Source organism: Peromyscus eremicus, chromosome 13 (genome assembly GCF_949786415.1).
Source record: "Peromyscus eremicus chromosome 13, PerEre_H2_v1, whole genome shotgun sequence".
Classification (NCBI taxonomy): Eukaryota; Metazoa; Chordata; class Mammalia; order Rodentia; family Cricetidae; genus Peromyscus; species Peromyscus eremicus.
This window is the reverse complement of record NC_081429.1, coordinates 13,528,420-13,554,010: the sequence shown is the minus strand read 5'-3', so window position 1 is coordinate 13,554,010 and position 25,591 is coordinate 13,528,420. Positions and strand designations below refer to the sequence as shown.

The window sequence follows — 25,591 nt, the reverse complement described above, 5'->3', positions numbered from 1 at the left end:
TTTAGATTCACTCACAGTTATAAGAAATGACACAGAGCTTCTGTGTAGATTTTATTTGTCTTTCCTCAATAATGACATTTTTGAAAAACTACATAGAACATTACAACTAGGGTATTAACATTGATAGATCCACTGCTCGCTCATATTTTGATTTCCCTATTCCATTTATAATACTTAAAAGTTTTGTTGATACTTAAAAATTTTGTTGCTTGGGTGTGGAATATATGGGCCCATCACTTTTCTGACCGATTGCACCTAGCAGATATGGAAAATTCCTAAGCCCTCACAACTCTTACCAAGGGCTGTCCATTTGGCATGCAGTGAGTGTTCCAACTCATCATTAATAGCTCGTAAGTGTGACACATTCCAATGGCCTATTGTGTCTCTTCACAAAGCAGCAGCCTATCAGACCTCAGCACACCTAATTCTGTATCTCTCCTCTGCAGAATAATAAGCCCCATGGAAGCACAATATTTTTCCTTGCAGCTGCTTTCTCTAATAAAGGGTTGTAGAAAATCTGTAAGTTAACTACCTCCTTTTTGTCTTGCTATTCACTTAGACACTCACCATCAATCTCAGATGATGTAACTTTTTGAAAACAAACGAAAACAAAACGTCTTCATTTCATTGAAAGAAATAAGAATTTGTCTTTGAAGTTCAGCTTTATTTTTCATCCCCAAATTCTAAAATATAATTATTATTCCCTTGTTTTCACAGACCCAGAACATTGCGCTTGACTTCTGAGAATAAAAGCTGTGTTAATAACATATATAAATAATTCAGACTCAAGGTCCTATGCCAGTCAGGTCAAAAGAGAACATCGTAGCTGATGACCGGGTCAGTGGAGAACACCCTTCATGAAATGCACTGCCCTACACTACTCACAACGTAGACAGACATCTGTCAAGTAACTGATGTTTTCCTCTAACAAACACAATTCTGTGATAGCGTCTGCGCTTATCATCTAGAAACTTCAGGTTTCTAATAATGGTAGCATGTAGTAAAATTAATTCAGGGACCAGTCCCTTTTACTTCATCAGTTATTTTTTTCATGGTATGGTAGAAAACTATGAAATAGTAAACCGAAAGAGAATACTAACAAAAGTTAACAAGAGAAAGAAAATAAATGGAATCTCTATAATCATAATTTGGAACAACTGGAGCCATCAGCTTTCTCGGCTTATTAATATGTATTTCCCAATACTGTATGATAATATAGCAACTGAATATTGGGAGTTTTGTTTGATTTTCTATCTCCAGATACACTTATGTCATCTATGAGTAAAAATGTCATCTTACATACTGGACTAGTCACTTTTTCATAGAATCACATTTATTTTACAGATTATAACTACATTTATGCTGCATCTATTAGGGATTTTTTCAGTGAGTAAGTAGGTATATTCTTGAATTTACTACTGAGGAAATCTCTTTATGTAGCTAGCGCCCACCCACAAACAAAGGAAAAGGAAACACAAAGGAAACAAAATAAAACCCAAATATTAAACAAGCTACTTACATTAACATCATTTAATTAGATCAGTTCACCTTTGGTAATGTGAATAACATGTAAGGAAAGTACCAAATTCTTAGGAAAAATGTAGCTTCAAAGGCATTAACCACAATCCAATAGGCCTGACCCTCCCATTTAACATCCTTTAGCAGATGTCTGTATGTTTAAATTGGCAGCACCAGGGGACATTCAGTCACTCAAATGATTGGTTGTCTTTTGTAAGCCTTTCACTTGGGATGGCTGGAGTTCCATGAACTAACAGCTGGTCTCGGGTGTTACATAGGGCAAATAATAAAGGCACAGACTCTGTTTCTGAAATGAGAAAATTGCACTCTCTCTCTGCCAAACAGAATAGTTTATAAATTCTCTTGTAATTCTAAGAAAGGTAACCCTTGAACAGCTCACAAATGTATGGCAGATTATATTGTTGCTATAGTAAACTGATTATTTATTGTTCTAAAGCAGCTACACCACCCCCCTCCCCACTTTCTGTGCTGCAGAGAAGTCTTTATTTCAACCACATTTAACTTTTCATGGGGTCTAATAATACCCTGCCCATTTCACACAGTGCCCAGAGCACTGATGGATTTTGTATGCTTCTCTAAAAAAGCACTCAGTTGCAAAGACTGAGCAGTGGTCTATGGGCTGGAATTCATCAGTTCTTTATTTTAACAGTTTGAATTCCCCATTAATGATTTTGCACATTAGCAGCTAATCAAACAGTTTAGATAAGGCTGAGAAGAAATGCTTTTCCATATTCACACACATACAAAGGGCTAGAATAAGTAGAAAATAAACTTTTGTGCTATCAATCAAAATTAAGGGAATGCAAAATAAGTAATATCGTGAAGAAAGATGTGACATGTTGTTGTAATTACATAAATTAAGAGACTGGGAAAGGAACCATAGGTCTTCAATTGAACAAATAAGTAAAAATGTGCCTTTACTGTTAGGGGAACAGCTTATAAAGCTCCCTCCTAAGTGGGGTATATTTAAAATATTACATGAAAAACACCCTGAATACATACATAGTTTGGAAAACCCCTGTGATAAGAAAAAGAGGAAGACAAAGAAACTAGTGGTGTTTTTTGGTTCTCTAACGGGCCTGGATCTGGAGATCCCAATGAGCAGTGAAGAGAATATGGTACCAGATATCAAGAGTCTTGGGTTTTAGATCATTTCTGTCAATATGACCGGTGGGCACAAGTGATGAAATAAAATGTATGCTGTTATTAAGCAATATGAGGCAATTATTAAAAACCCTACTTTGCTTTAGACAAAGAGCTGATGCACAGGCAGTTCAAGCATCTTGACGCATATCTCAAAGCTATGAAGCAGTTACCAAGAAGAAGTCACAGGACTCGTCTCAATAAACATGGCTGTTTTTAGAGCTGATATCATCAGGCTGGGGAATTTCCATGACTCAAATTTACTGCATCGATGTAGAAGAGAGGGGAGAGTAGTGAAATGACGAAGATGAATCAGAAAGAGTGGCATGAACGCGAAAGAAGATTGCTTGTGCAATTTGGATGACTGCAATATGGCAGAAAGGAGGAGACTACGGGAGCAGGCCTTCTGGAAAGCTCAAGTTTCTCTCAGATACACAGAGATTCAGAAGAGTTCAGTCATTTTGAGCTGTGTTGTTTGGACCTAATCAAATCTTAAGGAATAAAAGAAATAGCAGACACTGAAGCAAAGCCTTAGTCAGATAAATCATTGCAGGCTCCAGAGAACTACAGAGGCCAATCCTGTACTGAATGTTTAAACTCAAATTTGCAAGAAAATCAATTTCTCAACCAGCAAATTTAAGCAACATTCCACTGAGATGGGCATCGATGAAGACATGGTTTGTAAGCTACACGGGGATTCTAAGAAGACCTCAAGATCTCAGTACACACAGCTTACAGGATTAACCATGCACTTAGTTACACATTCTAAAAAATTCATTTACTTCTATTCCATGTACATTGGTGTTTTTCCTTTATGTGTGAGGGTGTTGGATCCCCTGGAACTGGAGTTACAGACAGTTGTTGGCTGGCACAAGGGTGCTGGGAATTGAACCTGGGTCCTCTGGAGAGAAGCCAGTGCTCTGAACTTCTGAGCCACCTCTCCGGCCCCTAGTAACACATTTAAACTACATTTATAAAGCATGGAAAGGTGTGTTTGTCAGATTCCTGATGCAAGGAGAGGAAGGACATCTTATTCCCTGAATAATTAGCATGAAAATATCTGTATATTTAAATAATGTTAAACCTATTGCAGTGACACATAGCTGTGGCAAAGTCTTAAATTTAATATTCTGAAAAAACCAGCAAATATATGTTTCTGGAAAAACTTTTTGACTTATTTTATAAGTATATTTGAAGATTTTTAGGAGATTAAAAATTAAACAGAGAGCAACCTGGTGCTCTTTTCTTTTATTAAAAAAAAATAAAATAATGTTTTGAAGGTGAAACTCAGTGACAGAGTATTTGCCTAGCTGAGGAAACTTCTGGATTTGGTGCCCATCAAAACACACACACACACACACACACACACACACACACACACAGACGCACACACGTGCAGGGAGAGAGCGAAAGATACAGAGAAAGACACACATACAAACAGAAGCATACACACAGTCACACACAAACATACACACAGAGACACCCAGACACCAACAAAAACACACACAGACACACAAAATGATATAAACACACAGACACACAAACACACAGATACCCATAGACATACAGCACACGTATAAACACACACAGGCAATACAATCCTTTGATACTAATACATATCTAGAAAACAACACCAAGGAAAGTAAGAGGTAATATGGCCCCTTCTAGAAAAAAGAAATTAAAGGTCCAACAAGAAACCAAACTGCTTTCAGATGAAAATAATCACACTATTATGAAGACAGTTGGGAGCCTGGGGAATAATTAGTTTACAAAATGCAAATAAAGACATGGAAAAACAGGAGAAAACCCACCCTAAATTATCGCGATGAAGGTAGACTCAGATTTTGAAGGGTTTAAAATTTCCCATTTTCCCACTTTTATAACTGAATTAAGGTTTCAGTTTTCTGAGAGGGGCAAGCAGGTGTCTCTCCCAACCAAGGGCCATTTATCAACAAATTACATTCAGGGACGAGGGAGAGAGCATGAACAAGGTCTGTGTCAGCCCCAAAATGTCTCAAGGACAGTTCCTGCAACCCCCTTGAAACTTACCCAAGTATGTCCAAAGATTAAACCTCAGCCAATTAAAAGTATACTAATGTAACTGCTGCTTGCCTAACCAATCATGTTTGAGATGACCTAACCATCCCTGAAATTCCCCTAGCTGTGCTTAAAAGGAGCCTGCTCCCTCCTCTTGTGGCTGTTACCATATTGTACAGGTGAACGATCCCACATATGCTGGTATAGTAATAAACGTTCTTTGCTCTTACATACTATTTGAGTCTAGGGTCTTTCTTCAGCATTTCCTTGGACCCTACAATTTGAGCATGTGAAGAACTTTCTGGCATCTGGAAGGGCCTCAGAACTGGATAGCATGTCCATACACAGGGACTATATATATATATATAGTGGTTGTGAGCTTAGCCTTTAATGGCTGAGCTATCTCTCTAGCCCCACAGGGATTTTCTTAATATTGGAAAAAGTCCAAGCATAGAACTATTAATGATACATAGAAAAGATGCATTGTCAGCTAAAACCAAGCCTTCTGGTATTATTTCCTTCTGGCAGTGCTCAATGCATGGTATCCCATTTTGTATTAGTGAGGCCTTGGCTTTTCTTTGGTTGATCCCACATTCTAGGCCCCCAAATGTGACATTTGCAAGGATGAAGAAATAAGACATACCAATACATGCTACAAAACTCACCTTAGGGACATTCTGTTGGATTATCAGTATGAAGACTATCTTCTCTATGAGATTAGTATGATAATACAATTCTAATAGGGATCTTGTTGATATCGTTTGGGCTACCATATCCTTGATTGATACAACTTGATAAATTTTGCCTTTCCCCAGCTTTTGTTGTTTTCTTTCCTGTCAGTAGCAGTTAAAGATCTGAGTAAAAACAATTTCCAAAATCCCTTCCGACTCCACGTGGGGAAACGATAAATGACACAGGGGATAAAACTTTAAACACTTGAAAATCAGGGCAAAGTTAGTTAACAGTTTTGTGATGTGTCATTCCCGATACAACCCAACCACGGATGAGACAAAGGAAGGACAGGGCCAGAAAGAAGTCTTTGACTGTGGTGATGCCTTCTGAGGAACAGACTCAGAAGCAGCTGTCCCCGAGACAAGTTACCCTTCAAGTTTAAAGGAGGTTAGTTGCTGTGCTACCCTCACATCAGGGCAGACAGAAGCCTCTTCAAAGTGTCACTATTCCCTGCTGGCCATAGAGACTTCCTATTTCTGCTCTAAGAGGAAGTAGCCATGTTGACGTTAGGGACAGGCAGGAGAGAAACGGAATTCAAGCCAGGGAAGGGAGATAATATTTCAGGATGTTAAGTGGTTAGGATTCTTATGAATTTCATTTTGGTTGGCATACTGATATGGAACAGCTTAAGTGGCAGAGAGAGTAATGGAGGTTATCAGGGTGTAACTGGTGAAGACAGATGTTGCAACAGCATCAAAGTAACTCCGAGATGATAAACTCCAAGTTCTGTTTGATATGTAGAAGTGATCACTTTTTAAGAACTATAGGTAAAAATTACTTAGATTTGATTTAGAGCAAGCCTTTGCCTTGTGGAATGTAGAATTTTGTTGTGCTGAGAAACTAGATTTGGGAAGATTTCAAGGAAAATGAACGTAAGATTTGCCACATGGCTTCTCAGCTGAGATCGAGGGAAGACGTGCCACTGTGCAAACAATGAAGCAGTAAGAATGCAATCTCAACCAACCTTTAATTCTTGTCTCTATCAGCATGGCATCAGTTCTACACGAAGGTATTACCTCCACGCAATGCCTGGCCTTCAATGAGAAAAACTATGTTTTCTTTCTAATTTATACCAACCCATAGGTACAGGAAGGATAGCCATGCATGGCCATGCAAACAACAGCATCTAAGGATTTCTTTGAATAAATCCAAATCAATTACAACAACAACAACAACAACAACAACAACAACAACAAATAAAAAGGCACTAATTTTCTAATTGTCTTCATGAATAATAAAGTAGAAACTGTCTGGAAGCTGATATCTGTGTGACCCTGAAGACGTCTTCAAAACTATGAATGGAAAAGCTTGCTGTGACCAACAGACAATGCCAGGGAGAGAAAGGAGACTACAAACGTTCTTATATCTAAGAAATAAAGTGGAGGGAAATGGCGAAAAAGATAGTGAGTAAAACCATCAGTGTCTTCCGCGTTTTCAAAAGCATCCATTTACCGATGTCATTTATCTTGCCACACACACAGGGCTTGGTGGTGAATGTACTTCCACATGATTCTGGGTATCTACATGAAATAGGTGCCAGGTGCCAGAAAAAGCAGTTTTACAGCCAGAACTACCACATGTTTCTACTGGCTCTTGTTTCTTAGTCCTGTGTTTTCTCCTCCACGCTGGCCTCTACTGACCCTTCCTTGCCACTTAACTATCCCGGCCTCTACTGTTTGCTTGGAATGAATATAATATTAAAATGGAAACCTGGACTCTGTCCAGCGTTAGCTTTTGCCAGCTGAAACTGTATCAATGGGAGAAAATGATGCTGTAATTTTCTTGTCTGGCAAAATGTGGTAAGAAATCCATGCAGAAAATGTAGCAATATTCATTAAAATGAAGAATATGCCACAATGAGTAGTGATAGTTTGCTTTTAAAAGCACTTGTTAAAATACCATTAGATGTTCAATAACAACCAAGTCAATGAACTAGAGCGGCATGATGGGTATGCTGAGTACTATTGCTTACTTTGGACATCCAAATTCTATCTTTTTTTATATTCGCTTTGTGTGACAACTAGAAAGGACAATTAAACAGCAGTAAAAGTATCCATCTATTTTTGAAATGTTGATTAAATTTCATATTTAACTGCACAAAAAGAACTCACATAGGTATGCTTGACAGAATGAGTTATCACAATCTGAATCAAGAGCTCATAAAAAGAGGAGCAGATCCCCAATTTCCCAGATGAGATTCTGTAATTGTACATATGGAAGGAGAAGATTCATTAAACTTCATTGAAAACATATTCAAAATTTTACTTTCATGTGTAAATTTGCAATTAAAGAAATTACAAATGGATGTTCATCAGTAAGTAGAATCAAAACAACGTACTATGTTTCGGCAGCACACAAAAAATATAACCATTGAGTATACTTATAAACCCATTGAAGGCTCTCACCACACAATGAAGTGGCCAACTCTGTTTTTCAATGTACAGGACCTGAAGCTTTGCCAGATGTTGACGAGACACCAAGGGAAGCACTTGGTTTTCATTTGTAAAATGTGAACTGTCACAGTGATAACTATGCCTGCCCATTTAAGACACTGGCAGGCCTACAGTAAGCAGTAAATCCTAGACACAATTCTTCAAGTGACTCCCAGGAATACAGTGGAAGAGGGAATGAAAGGTCAGAAAGGAAGTGCAGAGGAAGAAGCAGCAGACGTTAAACGGTGCTAGTGTTGGCTAGATGTGGTGCTCATAAAAAGAATACATTGACATACTAATAAACCTGTGTGAAAACATGTAGGCATGGATGGCTCCCATACTCATGGTAGCAAAACCCCTCCAATCACAATGTCCAGAAGGTTCACTGTTTTCAATGTCACAGGATGACATGAAATAAAGAAATGCTACCACAGAACCAGAGCACCCACTCTGTAGAACATTAGTGCTGAATCCTGGATATACTCATTACTAGCTACCAACATTAATTACATAAGGAGAGTCACCTAACTTTCACATGTTTCCAGACAAATACATCCACACCTCTTCAGAATTTTTGAGAAAAAGAAGTAAAAAAAAAAAAAAAATGAAACAAGAGTTCACCTATAAGTATTCTTAATTCAATGAAAAGCAATGTGTATTATTTTATTTTCATATACATTCTGGAGAAAAATATTACTTACTTTCCATCCCAAACATGGTCACCTCTGTGGAAAATCACTAGGTTATTCTTAGAATCCAGTGCCACACCAGAAACCTGGCCTGGTAACAAGTATACTCCAGGCCAGTCCAGTGCCTCCTCCACATGGAAATCTAAAAGATAAATCCACACATGTATTCAGCATAAAAACAGAAGCAAGGACTCAGCATTGGCATAAAAACTCATGCAAAGGCACTGAAAACAAAGTCGAGCAGAAAATACACCACGTGCACATGCCAAGCAGCCTCTTGAGCTATGAGATAAAATGACCGAACTTGTCTTGAGACCATCTGCTCTCCTTTTCCGTTGCTGAGACACCTGTAAAATCAGACAGTTCTTAAGCTATAAAGAGCCAAGGTGAAATCGCTCCCTCATTGATAAGATTCCTAACTTTAGATTAACATCTTTGAAAACTTATGCCAACATTAGAGGTATTGTTTTAATATACAGTTTTAAAATGCAAACAAGTAGCAGGAATTAGCAAAAACCCAATCCCTCAATGTATCACTCTCTCTTGTCTGTCTGTGTGTCTGCCTGTATCTATCTATCTATCTATCTATCTATCTATCTATCTATCTATCTATCTACCACCCACCTGAACAAAATCTGGATGATCAACAGACAGCAGTTCCTAGGATAAGCTATTTATTGATTATCCATTATACCTGGAACTATGTAGGGCAGCATCATTTGTCTTAGCTTCAGTGTTCCTATAAAAATTGGAGTTCTCTGTCCTTGTACATATTGTTTTCTAACATGACAAAAAGGCAACACTGACAACTCTATTACTGACTGACAAGTTATTCTTGTTTCTGATCCTACTATTCCTAGTCTCTATTCTGGAGAATACAATCTTCAGAGAACACCTGAGTTCATTTGAGTTAATCCAAGTCATAAAACCAGCTCATGAATGAACAGATACTGTATACAGTGTTATCTATACTGATGATATGTAACTATTAAGATGACGTTGAAAGTTACTGTATCACAGTTGATTGCAGCCCCCCCCCCCCCCAATGCTTCAACAGGAGATTCTGAGAAATACCAAAGCAGTCATCCAAGTTCTATCGCTTTTTCCCACTTCCTGAAGAATGTGGCAACACGCAGTCAAGCCTTCCAAGAGAGGCACTCAAGACTGGCCAAAGAAAGCAAAGCACAGGGCTGGAATAACAGGCACTGGACCCCTTGAGAGAGCTCCAGTGTAAGAATAGGCATTTACAAATAATCTTCTCAATTATGAAAGAGCATCTGTTCACATAAATCATTTTACCTTTCCACGCACAGCTTTTGATATAAGGTAACAAAAATGCCAACATCAACCAATGACTTTTAATAAAGCAGTTTCAATGGATAAGTGCAGTCTTTCCACTAAATTCTATGAATATGAAATAAAAGAATGATTCTTGGCCTTGATGAATATAAAGATAGAGTCAGAATGCAAAGTAAGACAAGTTTATAAGTAAGGGAAAATGGGAACCTGCTGTGGGATGTTCTGTATGGCAAATGTGTTGCTGATTAGTCAATAAATAAAACACTGATTGTCCATTGGCTAGGCAGGAAGTGTAGGCGGAACAAGGAGGAGAATAAAGCTGGGAAGTAGAAGGCTGAGTCAGAGAGACACTGCCAGCTGCCATGATGACAAACAGCATGTGAAGATGCCGGTAAGCCACGAGCCATGTGGCAAGGTATAGATTAATGGAAATGGATTAATTTAAGCTGTAAGAACAGTTAGCAAGAAGCCTGCCACGGCCATACAGTTTGTAACCAATATAAGTCTCTGTGTTTACTTGGTCGGGTTTGAGCGGCTGTAGGACTGGCGGGTGACAGAGATTTGTCGTGACTGTGGGCCAGGCAGGAAAACTCTAGCTACAGGAACCAAATACTTGGGACATAAAAGAGCATAAGAACACAGAAGTGGTCCCATAGTCCATCATGAGGCTTTGGCTGGCATAGCATGGACTGATTATCTTTTCAGAAGATCTCCTAGTGTAGAAAAAAATAGAATTGTGCTTTTATGTCAAGTTAAGCATGGCCAAGCAGAGGTTGAGGGGAATTAGTAGTGGGAAGAGAACACTTTTGTCAGAAAGAAGAAAAGCAAAGACTTTTATGACTACAATATATGTTTCATAACGTTTAGAAACCCAAATCAAGAGACAAATCCTAAGGCTGGACTACAGGAGAAGGCAACCATCAGGTTTGATTTGAACTCAGACAGGAAAAGGTATTATTATATATTATACAAAGACCTTGGATCTAATAATGAGAGGTTTTTTTTTTTTTTTTTTTTTTTGCTTTGTAGTATCATAACCTATACTATAGTTAATTTTAAGGCATGAGGCAGGTACTTTCTGAATAGTAGGAAAGCAAAGTAGGGAAGTAATTTAGTATGGGATATAGTGGAGCACATGCTGATGCCATTTTCTCTTATGTATACTGTAATAGGCTTTCCTGGGTTAGAGAGAAGTGGGACATAGTTTCAGCTAGCATGCTCGAATCTGCAATCAACCCTGAGTATACCAGCGGATGCTATGGAGCTTTGGAATGAATAGCATCCATCATCTATCACACTTGCTTGTCAAAATAGGAGAAAAGGCTGCAAATTGATGCTGCAGTGAATTGTGAGTCACTGAAGGTTTTTAAGCACCAGGTGATGTGATCAAAATTGTGCCTTTGAAAGTTAGCTTTAGAAGTAAGGGCACAAACATGATAATTGGGGACGTCTAGGATGATGAACAGATGGGTAAATCATTCCCCAAAGCAAGTGTTTTAGACAGTCTTGAGATGCTTGGTGTCAGGTTCATTTCATTCTCATCTTATTTGTGATTTGGGCATTTAGATGTTATCATTCTGTCCTTAGTAGCCAACTCCTGGAATGCTGTGGAATAACCCTTCTGCACACTGTGAATATGTATTACTCTCACTGGTTAATAAAGAAGCTAATTGGCCTATAGCAAGGCAGTACAAAGTTAGGTGGGACAATCAAGCTGAGGATACTGACACAAAGAAGGGCCAAGTCAGAGAGTCACCAGCAGATGCAGAGAGAGCAAGATGGACACACTGTACTGAGAAAAGGTACCAAGCCATGGGGCAAAGCATAGATTAAAAAAATGGGTTAATTTAAGTGTAAGAGTTAGTTAGTACCAAGCCTGAGCTATCAGCCAAGCATTTGTAATTAACAGTAAGCCTCTGATTGATTATTTGAGAGTGGTTGCAGGACAGGAAACTTCTGCCCACACCTGGAACTTATGGATGGACTCTAAGTGAATCTTAAGTATATGCCAAAGTGAATATTTAATAGCTTTCCTCAGATTCTCAGAGCCCAGAACCACTTCAATTACACACCTCTCATTTATTTATTTTTGTCATATCTCACATATGCTCCAGTCCCTAAAAGGACAGCATTTTTACATTCTTATACCTTGGCAATGTATGTATGTCACTATCTCTTCTTACCCTAAAGCAGTACTGACAGTAATATAAGACTAGTAAAAATGTGACTTTAGCAACTGCTTTCATTTAAGATAATGAACACATGTCCTCATTCCTGCACCTTTTAGTTCAGTAGACCACCAACATGTAATGGGGTTAAGTGCTCGTGAAGATGCATGGTATTAACTGTGATAAAAGTATCCAATGTGCAAAAGCAAGTATTGTGTTGGTATCAAATACTAGTTTTATAAAATATTGGAACTACTGTACAAATAACTTCAATTTGTCTGTGAATGGTCCCAACATCATAGGACCTGACTTGGCTAGGCAGACATTCTACAAGGATCATTATGTACAAATTGTTTTGGGCCCAAACACCACCTATTATAAAATCAAAACACTTGTCAATATGATTAGAGATTTTTCAAAACACAAAAGCAGTATACATATCTAGAATGTTTTTATTGAAAGGTCCACTTTCAGGAATTCTCAACAGAGTAGAGGTGGTATCTAAGGAAATTAGCTCTAACATTATGAGGAACTTGGCTTCTAGTAGCAAATGTTTGGAAAGCATTTTAATTTTATTCACAATCTTTGAGGTTGTTAAGAGTACCTAGCTAAGACTTCAACATTAGGTATCTGGGTTCTTAGGTCAATCACTTTCTAGGATGGGGAAAGGAAATGAGTTCATGTTCTCCTTTGTGCATACTGGATCAGTAGATGAATGTTTTCCATTCCAATGTAACTGCCTTATTATTATTATTATTAAGAGTTAAAGGTTATATCCTTTAAGACTAAAGGACATAGTACGTCTTGAGTAATGAGTAAATGAGTAGTATTACGAAAGTCATCTCGGAATACTTATGAAGATGGATCTAATACCGACTGCTTTGATCGATGCCATTAGGTGTTCAAGAATCAGGACTTTCCAACTGCACTGGAATCAACCTATGTCATTTTCTCATTTGACAGAACAGAATTTAGGCTGGGGTCAGACACAAGACCCCCAACACCAAGGATAATTTTTCTCTATTTATTAAAATAAGAACATTTAAAATCCTCACCAAAGAAATACTATGATAAAATGTACTTGGGTTCTATCTTTAACTTTGACATTTTCAATCACAGAGAAAAATGTACTTCAGATTGCATTTACTCTTTACTTAAGAAATGATTCTGCGTGTGACTAGTTAAATGTCGCAGAATTATGGTTTAAATCAGATATTAATTAAAAATTTCTTACCCATGACCATGGGCAGCCATCCCCAACTCTAAAATGTGACCTGTGCTAAACTCAGATGGCAAATAGCATGGTTAAGATTAATTGCTTGTTTTTAAAATCCCAGATTGGAGAATATAATAGAGGAAACAATTTTTTAAAAAAATAACATAAATACATATTAGTTGTACATCCTAGTAACCTTAACATAATTCATTGTTTTCAAAAAGATGACAAGAAAGATGAAATCATTCTCCTGAGACTTTAAATGATATTCTTTCCAAACAAAATCTAAGACTTTCATAACAAATTATATTATTCACCAAGGAAGACTTGCACTTAGGACAAAAACAGTAAATGTGTAGTATCATATTCTGTTAGAGATTTAAAAAAATTACCGATAAAAAAGTAAGCATTACTATTAAAATTATATCAATAAATTACTAAGAGAATCTTATGCCTTTCCAAGAGAGTAATGCTGGTGATCACTGTTACTGTCACATGATCTTATTAATACACATTTAAAAGGGCATTCACTTATCTGTGTCACAGGAGGACCAACAGAGCTACATAAAATTCAAGCTTGATAAAATTTACTAACAGGACTACAGTGTAATTTCAGTCTAACAAGACTCCTAACATTTAATCCTGAACTCCCCCCCCCCCCAAAAAAAAAACCTGGATACAAATCACTACATTTCAACAAAATGTGGTGGTTGTCTCCTCTATACTTGCCAGTTCCTACTAGTTGTGTAAATATGCTTTTTATTTGACATATTATTTATCAGAAGTTCCAGCAATAACTATAATTAACCAACACTATAGGGGAAATGTTTACAAAAAAGTCAAAAAGAAAACATGAATAAATTACAATGTAATTTAACAGGGGTGAAGAAAGAGGAAAGAGATAGCCAGAGCCTCAAAAGCAGTGGTAGAATAAATGTAGTAGAAAGTATTTCTAGGAATTATAATTATATATATATTTAAGAGCAAAGACTTAGTGTGCCAAAACCATTATATTACACTATTTGAAAATGTACTTCAAAATGAAATATTGTTTAAATGGTACTCTCATGGAATAATGTTACCAACTAGAAAGATGTAAATCAGTTGGATCAAGTTGAGACTGAACCATCTTTTTATATAATATTTGTATTAATTCTTGGCGAATTTCATATATGTAGGCAATGCATTTTGATCATATTTACCCTACTTTAAATCTTCCCAGAAATACTCAACCCTCTCAACTTCTTGTCTTCTTCATTTTGTTGTTTAATAATCCACAGAGTCTAATTTCTGTTGCAGCCCATATACTCAAGTGTGGGGGCCATCCACCAGAGTATAGCCAACCCACCAGGGGTCACACCATTAAAGATAACTCATCTCCTTCCCCCCCAACAAGCCATCAACTCTTAACAGTCTCTTCAGAAAATAGAAGCAAGTAGGGTTTTCTTGGTGGCCAAACTGTTTAGGTATAGACAGCAAACATGAGAAAAATAATCTACACTGTGGTTGTTAAAATTGTAGGCTGAGACAACCCAGCAGGAAAAATCAACTTCTCTGTCTTTCTATCACTTTTGCAGGGTCCAGACTAGCAAAATTATCAAAAAGCAAGACTCAGGAGCAGGTCTACCTGTCTTTGCTTCTTGGTTTCAGAGTTCTGACACTGTGAGCATGGGATTTAACCTTCACATGCCCTAGTTTCTGCCTCTCTAAAATGTGATTAAAGATAGATTGTTGTAAGGATTCAATGAATTAGTACATCTAAGACACCGAGCCTTGTTCAAAGTAAGCACTATATAATTATCTGTTGTTATCATCTCTTCCACTTCGAAGATGAAAACTCAGCCAGCCCGATGCCTTATTTTAACCTACGAATTCTGAAAGGCTGTACCACATACAAGCCTTTGACATGTGTCTTAAGGATGGTCTCAAAAATTAAGCGAAAGTTGATTTTAGCAATCAGCCCAAAATTCAATGAATCATAAAAATGAAGACCTCTGGATTGAATTATAAGTGTCAACCAAGTGCAGAACTATTTTATAACATACAGAAGGTCTCAATGGCTGAACCTCTTTTCCAGGTGCTTGTACACAGTAGTGCGATAAAATCTGCCAGCTAAAGCTAGATAGAACTAATTACAAGTTTTCATTGATTGTTCAATAAGCCTAGTTTCCAGAAGGCAACTTGAGATTTTATTTCTATTCTTATTAATGCTCTCTCAGTACAAGTATTAAACTACTCATGACAGAAACTAAGCAACATTAAGTATAAATGAGAAAATCTGTCTCAGTCACTGAGTTGAATATTTCCATTATGTAATTCATGTATCTCCTACAAACACTAATGCAGATCATGGAAATTGGTCAGAGATTTAAGGATCTACAAACTGTATGATAAGCTACTACCAAACATTTACAGTTCACTAATGTGTGAAAATCTGCACCTTCCTACATAGTTCAAGAAAATATGTTGCATGAGGCAACCCAGGCCAACAACAGGAAACATATGTTCTCTCCTATTTGTGGATCCTTAGCTCTGAATCTTTAGGTTAGAGTGCATAAGTCAGAGTCACATAGAAACCAGGAAAGTAACAAGGGACCATGGTGGGAGGGGGAGAGAAGGAGCTATAGAGTGGAGGGTGATAGGTGCCATTAAGGGAGAAAGGGAAACAGGGTGGGGGGACTTAAGTAGTATAGGAAGAGTATAGGAGTGTAGGAGGGTAAAGCAGAGGGAGCAGGTAGGAGGGATAAACAATGTTAAGACTGTTTGAAAAGACCATCAGGGAAACCTACTACTTTATAAACTTCCTTAAAAAAAAAAAAACCAGGAGGACTGTTGTAAAATCACATTTTCTGGACATGACAGGCATGTTGAACTCATGACTTCTCCTAAACCATGGCTGCCTACACTAGACCTGCATAAGACCACACCAGTCAACATTCCAGCATGGATCAGGGAAGGGCTTAGAAGGTCCCACTCCTAGTTAAGGAGCTAAAGGCTGTTGATGGCTGCTGAGGGAAGCTGAGTCAGTTTGCTCCAGGAACAAGGTCCTGTGATAGCTGCCCATGCTCCATTGGTCAACCCTATACCCATGTGCATATGGGCAATGGTAACTGGACTCAATAGGTCTCTCTCTCTCTCTCTCTCTCTCTCTCTCTCTCTCTCTCTCTCTCTCTCTCTCTCTCTCTCACACACACACACACACACACACACACACACACACTATAGACGAGGAGGACATAAATTTGAGAGGGAGTATGGGGAGATACAGGAAGAGTTGCAGGGGGAAGAGTACAGATATGATCAAAATGTGTTATACTCATGTATGAAATTCTCAAAAAATAAAAATGTTCACTGATTCTCACTAAGAAGAAGAATATTCATTCAGAAGTTCTGATTAAGGTAAAATAATAATTAGGCATTATTTACTTAACTTTGGGGGTTATTAGTCTAATATACTAATGTATCAGTGATAATAATGATAACTATTAAAGCATCAATACATTTATTCAATATCGTCTATGTGCCAGATACTGTTCAAAACTTTTTCCATGTATAATCTCATCTGAGCCTCATGTCAACACTTTGAAGATTGCAATTCTCATTCTACAGATGAGAAAAATAAAGCTTAGAGAATTAAAAGAAAAAAAAAAACATGCCAAGGTATCAGGTAAATGGTATGGCTAGAACTTAAAGGCAGGCAGGCAGGATCCATGGCTGAGTCTGCTCCATCACATGACCTTTGTTAGTGCACTTTCAAATTTTATTTGGGCCAAATACAGACCTTGGGGGAAGTGGGGAGTTTTTTTTGGTATGTATTCTAGAGACATAGAGATCACACAGCATATAAGCTCTGAAGAATGCTAAGACCACTGTTACCTAACCCTTAATGATGTAGAGAACCCTGCATAATGCAGACACTAGATGCAGAACCAAGTATAATTCTTGTGAGATATTTGATTACAGTGTGTAAAGATATGTCACTGTGACTGGTTTAATAAAAAAGCTGAAGTCCAATAGCTAGGCAGGAGTTATATGAGGGACTTCCTGACAGAGAGAGCTCTGAGAAGAAAAAAGGGAGAGTTGCTAACTGGATGCAGAGGAAGCAGGGCACGAAGAAGGAGAGGCAAAAGCCATAAGCCATATGGCATCACGTAGATTGACAGAAATGGGTTAATTTAAGTTATAAGAGCTAGTTAGAAAGAAGAAGCCTACGTTAAGGCCAAACTTTGATAATGAATAAGAAGTCTCTATGTCGTTATTTGGGAGCTAGCTGGTGGGACAGAGAAAGACTCATTACATACAATCCTGACAAAGTTAAATATCCAAAACAATAGTATTGTTTAGAAAACCTTAAGTCCCCAGGACGACCACACAGCATCACACAAACATTTTTAGCTAATCTACTACTAATTACATCTTAGAACCCTCAAGTCAGCTGGATAGGATCCATCCTCATATTAAAATTCCAACATACAGGGAAGAGAAAAAAATATGCTGTTGCTGAACATATCACTGTTACAGGTTGGACAGATGTTGAGAACCAGAGACAGAGAACAGGGCTCTGAGTAGATGCCTTTAGCTTCTGAGCTGTGAGGGGCCAGGATTCCAAGAAAGATTCCATTAGCTGGGCGCTTGCTGAAATCGATTGAAATGAAGGCACTAGATGGTGCATATTGGAAATCATAAGGTTCAAGTTTTAAATCCAGACTCTGGGACCTCATTCAATAGGTTAATGTCTCTTGGCTTCAGTTTCTTCTGAAAATTAATATGCCTTAAAGATATCTGAAATGACTCCATGTTGTAATATTAAGTGACAATACAGCCTTGCATTTTTGCTTCAGTTACAATGCCACATAAAAAAGTTTCTTCTTTGCAGCTAGTACAATTCTGTCTAGCAAATTGGGCACTTAAAGAGACAATTAATTCCTCTAGACCATTAAGGCCATTCCCTCTCTGCTTTGAGTGGAGGAAAGGAAGAGTAGAAAAGAAACAATAGCACATTATCCATTCACATTTATTCTCCTTGCCAATATTCTCAGAAGTACACATGAATTAGCCTAATACTGATTGCACATGGTTGTTGTATGTGGAAAACTTGCTACTTTCTTTTTGAACAGTGGAAGCTTGCTGCAGATTCCAGCTTCCTCTGACTTATACAGTGGAAGGACACCAGAGAAAACTTGGTTATTGCACAGTGCATCCTATAATAGCAAACAGGAGAGAGGACTTGAAAAAAGGCAGTCACAACTAGACACACTAGATGTGAGTTTTACTATTTTGCACTCAGTTTTAAAGATGTTGGAGTCAGAAGAGTGAAATGACATGAAAGCAAGTCTCATCAGAAAGAAAAGGCACACACACCGTTCTTTCAGTGATTGGGAATTGTGCTGCCTAACACTCAGTGCCTTATTAAAGTTAGTGACATTTACCCACATTCATACGATGAAGAAAAACTTCCCAGTTGAGATCTTCAGAGGTAATTTCTTCTCCCGAGCACTGCCTCATGACTAGCTCCAAGAATAGCAGGTGATACAGCAAAAAAAAGTATTTCCTACCTTTTAAGATTTCATTCTTAGTAAAACTCAGACTTCAGAAATGCAAACCCTTCTTTGAAAATATGTTATGTGACAGCCTGCATGTACTTTCGGGCACCACGTGTGTGCCTGACACCTGCAGAGACCAGAAGAGGGTATGGGATCCCTTGGAACTGGGGTTTCAGGTAATGGTATGCCATCCTATGTGTGTGTGCTCAGAACCCAACCTGGATACTCTTCAAGAGCAGTACGTGCTCTTAACCACGGAAACATCTCTCCAGTCCCTGAATGCTGCTGTTTCCACTGCCATTTACGATGATAAAAACATGCCAGTGATATCTCAAAATCAGGAATTAAAAGGCAAGTGATGGACTAATGCATGCAGCAGTTCCAACATTTAATATGTGAACAGAATTGTGCTTCACCAGAAGCCTTTTCCTATGTATCATATTATTTTTTTTAAAAAACATTTATTTATTTCTATTTGCATTAGTGTTTTGCCTACATGTATGTTTATGGGAGGGTGTCAGTTCATTCTTAGAGTTACAGACAGTTGCTAGCTTCCATGTGGGTGCTGGCAATTGAACCCGGGTCCTCTGTAAGAGCAGTCAGTGCTCTTGCATCTCTCCAGCCTGATATTTATGTTCTTGACACAGAGGTTCAGACAGATGCTCATGTGTGATGAGATAGGTGGAGGCATAATCAGCCGCACATCTGGGGCATCCGACTCACAGATACCATTCCACTTGTTCCTTGATAGGATACAGAGGTTTTTCTGAAACATCTTAGGTAATTCCCAAGCAAGAAGTGTCCCCGGATCACCTCTTGAGTAACACAGTTTTATTAGATGAATTTGGAACCAGTTAGAGCCTGTTAAAATATGAGGAGTTAAAAGTCCAGGCTCCACTTAACAGCTCATACAGGCCATTAGGCCAGTCCCGATGGACAATACTTGAAACTTCCATGTGAGCAAATGCACTGCATGCTAATTTTTTCAATTATAAATAAAAATCAGCTGGGTGTTGAATAATTCATGGCTTCCTGCAAAGCTGAATTTGAAAACATCAAGCTGGCAGCCTGTGCCACCCAAGCCCACTCATGGGCAGCTGCCATGCACACATATCCCTTACTTTTTTTTGGAGATTCTCTCCACATGCTTTATTACTTGGCTTTCCACATTAGCAAGTCACACAAAACACAATCAATATCACAGAGGCCACAGCGTAATTAAAGACAAAGATGAGGCATTGACAGCTTGCTGGTACAGAAACCTGAAGGGAATAAGGTATTGTTCTCTAATTTATGGAAGCCAAATCCTGGCTAGAAATAATGATAAATCTGATAATTATTGACTTACTGGAGGGTCCCTTCACAAATATATACTCAGTTTTCAATTACGATAGCTGCTGCTTAATGGAACTTAAGAAATCAGTCATAAAATGGTTATATTTTACAAGTCAGTGGGATAAGAACACCGAGAGTCTTTTGATTCCTTTGAGGGCACCTTAATTACTTGAAAAGACAGTGTAAGCATTACGTACACTGGGACTTACAGGTGAGGTTTTTAAATTTCAATTTCTTTCCACTGAGCCAAGGGGAAAATGTTGATTTGTTACTTTGAATTTCACATACCATTCTTTCCAAAATGACTCAAGTGTGGGCCTACGTTGCATTCACTCACTGAATTAATGCTGAATTTACATAGTACAAGACTGACACAAAAATAAAAAATAAAAAAAAAACTTTTCCAAAGTAATGTGGCATTTGATAGCCCAAATCTGAGTCATACTTGTTCCAATAAGTCCTTTTTATTGGTGAGTTTTGCCACCTATTAATTTTTATTCCCTTCAGATTTTGCTAATGTGGATTGCAGTGTTTCACACTTTATTGCTTAAAAGAAACCCTGAACGCACCTCCTGAGTGTTCTGCTTCCCAGAGACCTTCACCAGGCTGCTGCAAGGACAAAGCTCTGCTCTCAGCTGGCCTCAAAGTGGACTCTAGTCTGTGGAATTTGTGGATTCTGTCTCTGACTAGGATAGCATTGCCCCTTTCCTCACGTTCTGCACCCTCTCTTGCATCAGACGGACCCAAGTCCTTTTTCTGGACTACGTTTGCAATCTCAGCTACCGTGTCTGAACCGGATTCTGCCTTTTCTGCAGGGTTATATCTGTGCACATGAACCACATCTTCCCTCTCTCCTAGCAGCTTGGAAAGCAGTGAATAGAAATCACCTGTGGGGGGAGGAAAAGAGATAAAGAGGCAGAGTGTTTACAAGACAGTAAATTTTACAAAATTTGGTTCCTTAGAAACATCATCTCTTGATTGTGACAGTGAGTGAGAAGCATGGTTGTTCTCAGACTTTCACAGATAGGAGGGATGGAGGGATGGGAGGGACAGAAGAGGGGACAGAGAGAAGGGGAGAGGGAACTCAAACAATGGAAACAGATTCTTACATTTCATTTATACACCATCTTCTCCCTGCTACTTCATACACACTGTGACTATTGACATATTAGTAGAAATAAAACAAAACAATTCACACGTGATGGCATGGCATGTTTCAATCATTGGCTTTCATGGGACAGTTTAACTGATATGAAAAGTAAGAAATAGTTTCACTGATATGGAAATTAAGAATTTAGGAGTCCTTCAGATTTCAAAAATAAAATTGTCACAGCTGCATTAAAGAAAGCTATCATCACAACCAAACAGTTTAAATTTGTCTTAAAAATCTGTTAAAGCATAAGCTATAAGAAATCAAATACTTTTTCTCAAGACTATTTGTGAAATATAACCAATCTACCAGACATGTGTACATGTGACAACTGAAAAGCCCGTCTTATGGTTTCCCTAGTAGCTAGCATAAGTAGTTCCAATTGTTCCTCTTAAGCAAGAAATGAAGCAGTTCCAGAATAATTATCTTTTGATATAAGAATCCTTTAAAAGCAGTTGGAAACAAAGAACATAAAAGGGGGAAAAAAAACCCTGAAAATCATTAGCTGAGTCATCACTAAGTGTTTTTTATGAGTATATTAAAGAATGAACTTGGGTAGGATTTTATGAAAACAAATCATGGATACACTGTGGTTAGATACAATATCAAAAGACAGCCCATACAATATTTTAGTCATCATCATTTATGTGATCAAATCCATTATGTCTGTTACATGAATGGAAAACACACAGGTGGTCCCCTGGCAATCCTCAGGTCTTGCTCTTCTCAATCTATTCTACAGGTTGGCTACTAGGAAACCATGATTATAAGTTCTGATTGCCTACATTGAACTACATCTGCATCACCATTGGCTAACATTTATAAGCCTTTTTTACAGGGCCATGAGAAGCCAAAAAGTCATAAATGGTTTAGGTATGATGAAAGCCACGGAAGAATATATTCTTAAGACATTTGTGCAAGAGGATACAAAGTCTTTCCAAACATTAGTCATAGTTACAAATAATCTTGGCTTAACAGTTCAAAGTAGGTTTGATATTCTTGCCCATGAAATCAGCTTATCCTAGGCGAAATCTTCAATCAGAAAACAATTCTTAGCTAATGGGGCGATCTCTTCAAAATACACAAAACAAATCATGACTCTACCAAACTGGTTAGGTCACAGTCACACTCTGCCTTACAGTAGAAAGTTCATCCACTTCAGCTAAATTCTTCTCTGTCACAAAGTACAAACAGTTCATCATGCTTGAGTAATGCGACATCTCACATAGAAAAATAAAATACAATGTTATTTCAAGAAGAGATAAAACACAATTTCAAACTTGAATCAATGTCATCACATTAATATGAAAGGAGGATCACAGACTGAATACCTTGCATAGTCCCACAAGCTTCATCCAAGTCTAATGGCAGTCGGTCATAAAATACCAAGTGTGGAACACTGTTGTTCCTTTGAAACAGTCATTTAAAATTATCTTTGGGTTAGGAAAGCAAAATGATAAAGTAACAGGATAGGCTTGGCTGCACTGAGCTGTGAAAACACAGGTCTGGAGACCACTAGATGGCTGTCTCACTATCTCCCAATATTTTTTATGCAGGAAGCTGACCAGTCAATCACTCTCTTCCTTTCTTTCTCCCCTTCTCTCCTGGCTGCTCCTGGATAGATGGAATATTGAATGGGTAATCGTTTTTTCTTAAGCACATTAACGTGTCTCTACTTCAGAACTATGTCTGATGAGACTTTAGATGGAGCAGGACATAAACAGAAGAAATTGGCTGGAAAAGATTTTCTCCCATTGTGTAAACTGTATCTGCTCTGCAGATTTTTTTTTTTTTTTTTTTTTTTTTTTTTTTTTTTTTTTTGCGGTGCAGGGGCTGTTCAATTTCCCATAGCCCCAATTGTCAATTCCTGCTACTATTTCTCTAGCTGCTGGAGTCCTTTCCAGAATGTCCTTGCTTATATCTATACACTGAAGTGTTTTACTCAAGCTTTCCTTCGTCATTTTCAGAGTTTCTTATCTTCCATTAAGGTCTTTGATATACTTTCAATTGATCTGGGTAACAGACAAGGGTCTAGTTTAATTCTTCTACAAACTGGCATCCAGCTTTCCCAACACCATTTACTGAAGAGGCGAAAATGCATCTTTTTGACATCTCTGTGTCATCAGAAGGTGGATGTTTAAGAGGGGATATGGCTGAGGAGATGGAAGGAAGGAGAAGATTGAGGGAAGGGTTAAATAAAACTAAGGAGACATGAAAAGGCTGTATGGCAACCCACTATTTTATAAGCTAATTAAGAAATGTAATTTTTAAAGGAGTTTGGAATGAGAAAGCATGCATGAATGAATAATGCTTCTCCCAGAAGTCACAGAGTATTAAAGAAAAATCCCAGAACCAGGCATGGGACACACCACTCCATGAGCTCTTTGGTCAGGAAGGCTCTTAGAGCCCCCAAAGCAATAAAGGCTCCTGCCCTGCCCTTGGTTACTCACCAGAACTAGATGCAAAGACCCAAAGACACCAATTACTTTCCTTACGTGACGTAGAGAGAGCAAGCTGGCACTGAGCTGGAGACTTCTCTGTGCACTAGCTCTTATAGCGCTAGGACCTCTCCTCAGGCAGTAGGATCTGGTGGAGTTGGTTTTGTGAATCTAGGATCCCTACCTGGAAGGCGGGGGTAAAGCAGGTTGCTGGAGGAGCAAGGACGTATCCACATACAGAGATTATTGATGCTCTCAGCGGGCAGTGGTTAATGTAGAGACTCATAACTGGTTAAAAAAAAAACAGCTGAAATTTGTGATGACTCAGTGTTCACCATAATGGCATCACTTGCTCCATGGTTCAGAGGTCATCACAGAAGAGGTAGAAGACAGAATTTGAGAGCCAGAAAATGGGGAGGGTGGCTGCTGGGAAATGCTCTCTTGTGGTCCTGACCACTGCACTCACAAACTGAAAGCAACTGTGGCTACTTCAAAAGATTGAGCCCCAGCATTCCATCACGGATGGGGAAGGGCTCATGAGGCCCAATCTGTAGACGAGGAACTATTGGTAAGTTCCAGCATGGGGAAGGAGGAGACAGTTTTCTTCAGTGATGTAGCCACTGCCATGCTAGCCATGCCCCAGTTAATAACATCCCATCTATGACCATGAAACAACCCTAATTAGACTCAGTGCCTCCTTATAAATCATGAGTAATGTGTGTGTGTGTGTGTGTGGGGGGGGTGTTGCTGGGAAGAAGAAGGGGTCCAGAGGAAGTGAGATGGAGTAGATATTTAAAGTAGATTATATGCATGTATAAAACTGTCAAAGGATAAATTAACAACATTTAAAAAATCTTCGGTGGCTTGCTTTGCTGTTGGTTATTTCTGGGTATTCATTGGTCCACATGTCTTTAAAGTCCACATAGGAAGAGGCAGGTATGCCTCCTGAGGTGCACTGGATGGCCAGTTCTGCCAATCCTTCCTTCACATCTTAATCTTTTCTACCTACACCTTCTCTTTGCCTCACTGACGGCTTCAGTGGTCATGGAGGACAGACTGAGTAGAGCTCCTCCTCTGATGCATGATGTTGAATTTGCTCTCTGCTGCCTGCTGATGGATGGAGCCACACCTACTTAGAGCCCCCTGGGTTATATACCACAGACTCTTATTCCTCACACTCTTACATCTTTCTGCTTAAAAGTTCCCACACAACATGCACACACCCATATACATGCACCTCCCCCACCACACAATTAAAAAAAAATCTTAAAAAAAAAAATCCCTGCATTCTGAAATGTCAAGAATGGATCCTGGATCCATTTAATACCCCCTTTCAAATATGGGAAACTTAACATGTCTAAAATTGAATTATTTTTCTGCTTTCCATTTTTATATTTTTTCCATAATTATTCTCTCAATCCAAAGCACTGAATTTGCCCTTCTCTCTCTAGTGACCCACACAGTCCAAATGATCCAGGTTATGAATGTTTTTTGCTTAATGACCACAAGTAATCATCAGGGATTCCCATCATCTTCTGGTTGTCATGCTGAGAGAAAGGTTGTTCCCTTTCCTCCCAATAGACCCCAATCCTGATCTGGACTTGAAACCTATCATGTGGTGTTGAAGCCTTTCTCTCTCTGCTGACTGGATTGTGACTGACAGAGCCCCGCCTCCTTAGAGCCTTCTGGGTGACACTCCAGACACCTTCCCCTCATGTCAGTCAACCTGTGCATTTCTGAATGATTTCTCTAATTCTTGTCTGAGACTCTCTGCTAAGGTAACCGCATAATTTATTTCCAAAACTGAGATACTTTGGGCAAGGCAGATCATGTTATTAATATTTATGCTAGGAAAAATGTGGATGATCCT

The 25,591-nt window shown here is 38.5% G+C and overlaps 1 protein-coding gene across 7 annotated transcripts in view; it reads right to left on the bottom strand.

The window, feature by feature from the left end:
* The window catches only part of Pam (peptidylglycine alpha-amidating monooxygenase), a 283,282-nt gene that overhangs the window by 28,778 nt on the left and 228,913 nt on the right, over positions 1-25,591 (bottom strand). For 4 of the 7 annotated variants that reach the window (XM_059278064.1, XM_059278067.1, XM_059278068.1 and 1 more), the window contains 2 exons: positions 20,703-21,020; positions 8,585-8,714 (listed from right to left, as the gene is read on the bottom strand). In XM_059278064.1, the coding sequence (XP_059134047.1) occupies positions 8,585-8,714; positions 20,703-21,020 (448 nt within the window). The remainder of the gene's footprint in view (positions 1-8,584; positions 8,715-20,702; positions 21,021-25,591) is intronic. The other 3 variants (XM_059278071.1, XM_059278070.1, XM_059278069.1) reach the window with 1 other exon arrangement.